The sequence below is a fragment of the Penaeus monodon genome, chromosome 13 (genome assembly GCF_015228065.2).
Source record: "Penaeus monodon isolate SGIC_2016 chromosome 13, NSTDA_Pmon_1, whole genome shotgun sequence".
In the NCBI taxonomy this organism is placed as follows: Eukaryota; Metazoa; Arthropoda; class Malacostraca; order Decapoda; family Penaeidae; genus Penaeus; species Penaeus monodon.
Window position 1 is genome coordinate 39,434,124 of NC_051398.1, and position 3,668 is coordinate 39,437,791.

Here is a 3,668-nt window from a genome sequence, read left to right on the forward strand (position 1 = left end):
GGAACTGGTATGGGTGAAAGGAGCATCAGAATAGGCAATGTAGTCTGCACAAAGTGCCTCTGCCATTTTCCATGAATTGATCTGTGACTCTATTTCAGCAATAATCTGAAAAAATAATGCATGCAATTAATCTTAAAACATAACAATTAATAAGATAACTATTAATAATTTTTTTAATCCTAAAAAGTAAGGCTATCCATTTATAAATTTCTCTATGAATCTAAACAGACTTTAATGACCAACCATGGGGTTGGGAAGTGACCAAAATAAAGAGGTGCAAAGGTTTTTCTGAAGGTCACTTTAAGGTCTTAATTAAAAAAGATGAGAGGAAAAAAAGGCAAGCAAGCAAGCAAATAAATAAAAGTTTGTTTTGTTGTCACTTGTTTTCTTTCCCATTTCATATTTACTAAAATTCATCGTTTGTACTATAACCCTTTATAAATATAATAATGTAAGCTTATAAACATCTGTAAGTATAACAACATACATCTGGTTGGATTTATTACCGCATGTTAAAACATTTTAGGGTCACTAGTCCATGTTAATACAGCATTTAGGGTCGCAACCAAAAAAGGATGGAAAGCACTGCTCTAAACCTTAAATCTCTAATAGCATCTCACCTGAGAATGATACTGTTGTTTATGTAAAGCATCCTCTTTTATATGATCTTCAAATTTCTGCTGTTGCAATTGTTGTTGCTGCTCTTGTGCAAGAAGGGACTCCTGCAGAGCTAACAACTGCTGTTTGATGATAATGAAGTCTTGCATTTGGAAGAAAGGTTCATCCATGGAGCTAACAGAACCTCGGTTAGGAGTTGAGGGTAGCATAATGGATTCTTCTAACACCTGTAGAGTCTCAGATAACTTTCGAGAGATTTCAGATGACACTGTAGTACAATCTCCTTGTGTTGCATTAAGGAGCTGAAGAGGCTTATAAGTTGTATTGCTTCCAGCTGCACTGTCACGCAAATTCTCAATCTGTAAATTAGATTTGGTATAAAAGAAAAATATAAGAATAAAACGGGCAAAAATTATTTACAATAAAATATTACTATATCTACAAACACTGAACTTGGTGCTCATAAGAAAGCACATTTGAAATTTATTTTCCTGAAGTCCACAATTAAGAACTTTCTCGCCCTTAAATAAATAATAATGTCTCATAGAGATCTAAAAGAAGTCCTCTACTAAAGCAGCAAGAATAATAAATAAGTTAATTTTGTTTTAGTTTATATAAAACTTTCTTTGCCAATAAAGTAAAGAGTACAAGCAAATTAATATAAAGTCAACTTAGATTCTCTACCTCCTCTTCCAGTTCACGAATCCTTGTGGCAGTTCCCTGGGATTCTCGCTCTTCTAGCTGCATCTGTAGTGCATTGGCAGTCTCCTGTAGATGAAGGTTCTTCTGTTCCTTACTCTCTAGCTCTGACTGCACTCTCAGGAGTTCACTCTCCAAGGTTTCAATGCGAGAGATTTGTTCATCTAGTTCCCTTAGCTTATCCATCAAGATCATCATCTGTGAAAAGGGTGATTCGAAGGTTTCTCCATTTTATTTACTGCTTAACCGCTTAATCATCATTAAAAGTAAATATGTCACTAGAATACTAGACCACTAAAGCAAAGTCTCTACCTCTTGGAGCTTCAAGTTTTGTTCATCAACCAATTGCTGAGTGGCTTGTTGTTCTTGCTGTGATGTCTCCAGTTGTTGTTTGAGTTCAGCATTACTTGATTTTAGCCTTGAAACAAAGGCAAAAACAATTGGTTAAGTCAGGATATGACTAAGTATATGAAGACCAATGAAAATAGACTAAAGCAATAATTTTCCTAGATTTACTTACTCTTTATCATGATTATTAATTTTGAACTTGGCAATCTAATCTTTAATTTGCCTAGTGACCATTTAAACTAAATTTCAGCTGGTTAAAATAATACAGCAACCCATGAAATAAAGTTTCCTTAAGTACTGATGTTGCTTAATAGGACACTTTATTTTATTTTGTTAAAAAGTAATGTCCTTCTCACCTTTTTTTGTGATATTTTTCTTGAATTCCTGCAATTCAGATATTAAAAACTTACATGCAAGCACTAAATGAGAATCAAGGAATCATCAGAAGAAAAAAAAAAATGATTGATTTAAATGACTTCTTTGTGAATGATAATCTTGATTCTGAATTATTACTGGTCAAATCTATAGCACAGTACTCACCTACTTAACAAATACAAATCAACCTTGCTAAAAATCATAATTTCTGAGCCAAAAGTTCTTCCCTAAACTCACTCACAGTAGGATATCTCCATTCTATTCAAAAGCCAGACAACAGTGTTTGTGCACAGTCAGCTGCTCAAATTAAAATCTAAGTGTAATAGACATACATTTACCCTACTCTCTATACCAGTGGCTCCCAAGCTGGGGGTCATGTAGCAGAATGTAAGGGGCCCATAATCTGAGGACATGTACCTTAAAACACAAAGTTTAGCAGGTAGACAGTGGAGGGATCTTACAGGTTCAGTACAGGTTAGTGCAAAGAATTGCTGCCAAACACACAAGTAACAAATTTCTTTCATCTGATTATATGTTCTTGGCATAAAACAAGACATTGATTTGGAACCCACAAAATTGTAGAATTTGTATGAGTGTCTTTTATATGGACCAAATAAGTGGGTAACAACCAGAAAAAGATTGAGAGCCACTGCTCTTTACTCTTTGGCTGTAGCATAATTTTTTAAAGGATAGTTTTCTTTTCAGTGACCACACCTGTACATGCTTGACTATGCATAATATGATTAGACCTCATCTAGCATGAGTAGTTTTTGCAATGACAGGGCAATATCCTCACAAAACTTACTCTTGGATTTCTGCTTGATTCTCACGAAGCTCATTTAGTTCCTTCTCCAGTTGAGAAACGTGCATACTCCTCCTTCGAACTGTATCCACACTGGTGCTCTCATGGTTAGCTATCTCTTCCCAAGCAGCCTAGAAAGGTCAATAACCATATTACAAACTCTCCTATCAATATCATTTATTTATTTTTATTTATTTATTTTTTTCATGCCCAGATTGAATTATTATCAGAGAACAATACTCACCTCCAAACTCCTCCTTAAATCATTCTCTTTGCCTTTCTGCTTTTCCAGAGCCAACTCCATTACCATGTCAAAGTCTTGCTTTTCATTCCGAAACTGTTTTATGTTTCTTTCTTTTTCCTCCTGGTAATGACTAAAAAACGTGAAAAATGTACTAGAAAATCGTCTTGACTACACCAGAAGATAAAGCACTTGAAATGCTCAAGAAAAGTTTTAAAGTTGCATAACCCTAGAACAAGAACAAGCTTTACAAAGATAGACAAATTGTTAGAGTATTCACATTTCAAATTTGAAGTCTCCAGTACATACAGTAGGGGGCTTCAGGATATTTTAAAATATCACATCATATTCTTGTGCTAACACAATGCAAATATTGCTGCTTTAAATAAATTTTGAAAGTTTCAAGTTGAAAGACCAAACATACATCCCCCCCCTCCCCTTAACTTTTCTCTTTCATCAAGGGTTTAGACTACCCCTAAGTTATATTATCTTTAAATCGATCATAACTGAGATACATAAATATATGAAATAATTACCAATGATGTTCTTAACCAAGTATATTTCTCTCGCAGTTTGAAGAGTTCT

The 3,668-nt window shown here is 34.3% G+C and overlaps 1 protein-coding gene across 1 annotated transcript in view; it reads right to left on the reverse strand.

The window, feature by feature from the left end:
• LOC119579942 (ribosome-binding protein 1-like) overlaps positions 1-3,230 on the reverse strand; it is a 16,841-nt gene extending 13,611 nt beyond the window's left edge. The window contains exons 1-6 of the mRNA XM_037927789.1: positions 3,087-3,230; positions 2,846-2,973; positions 1,630-1,735; positions 1,303-1,515; positions 621-977; positions 6-105 (exon numbers count right to left, since the gene is read on the reverse strand). Of these exons, the coding sequence (XP_037783717.1) occupies positions 6-105; positions 621-977; positions 1,303-1,515; positions 1,630-1,735; positions 2,846-2,973; positions 3,087-3,152 (970 nt within the window). The 5' untranslated portion in view covers positions 3,153-3,230. The remainder of the gene's footprint in view (positions 1-5; positions 106-620; positions 978-1,302; positions 1,516-1,629; positions 1,736-2,845; positions 2,974-3,086) is intronic.
• Positions 3,231-3,668: the final 438 nt, after the last annotated feature.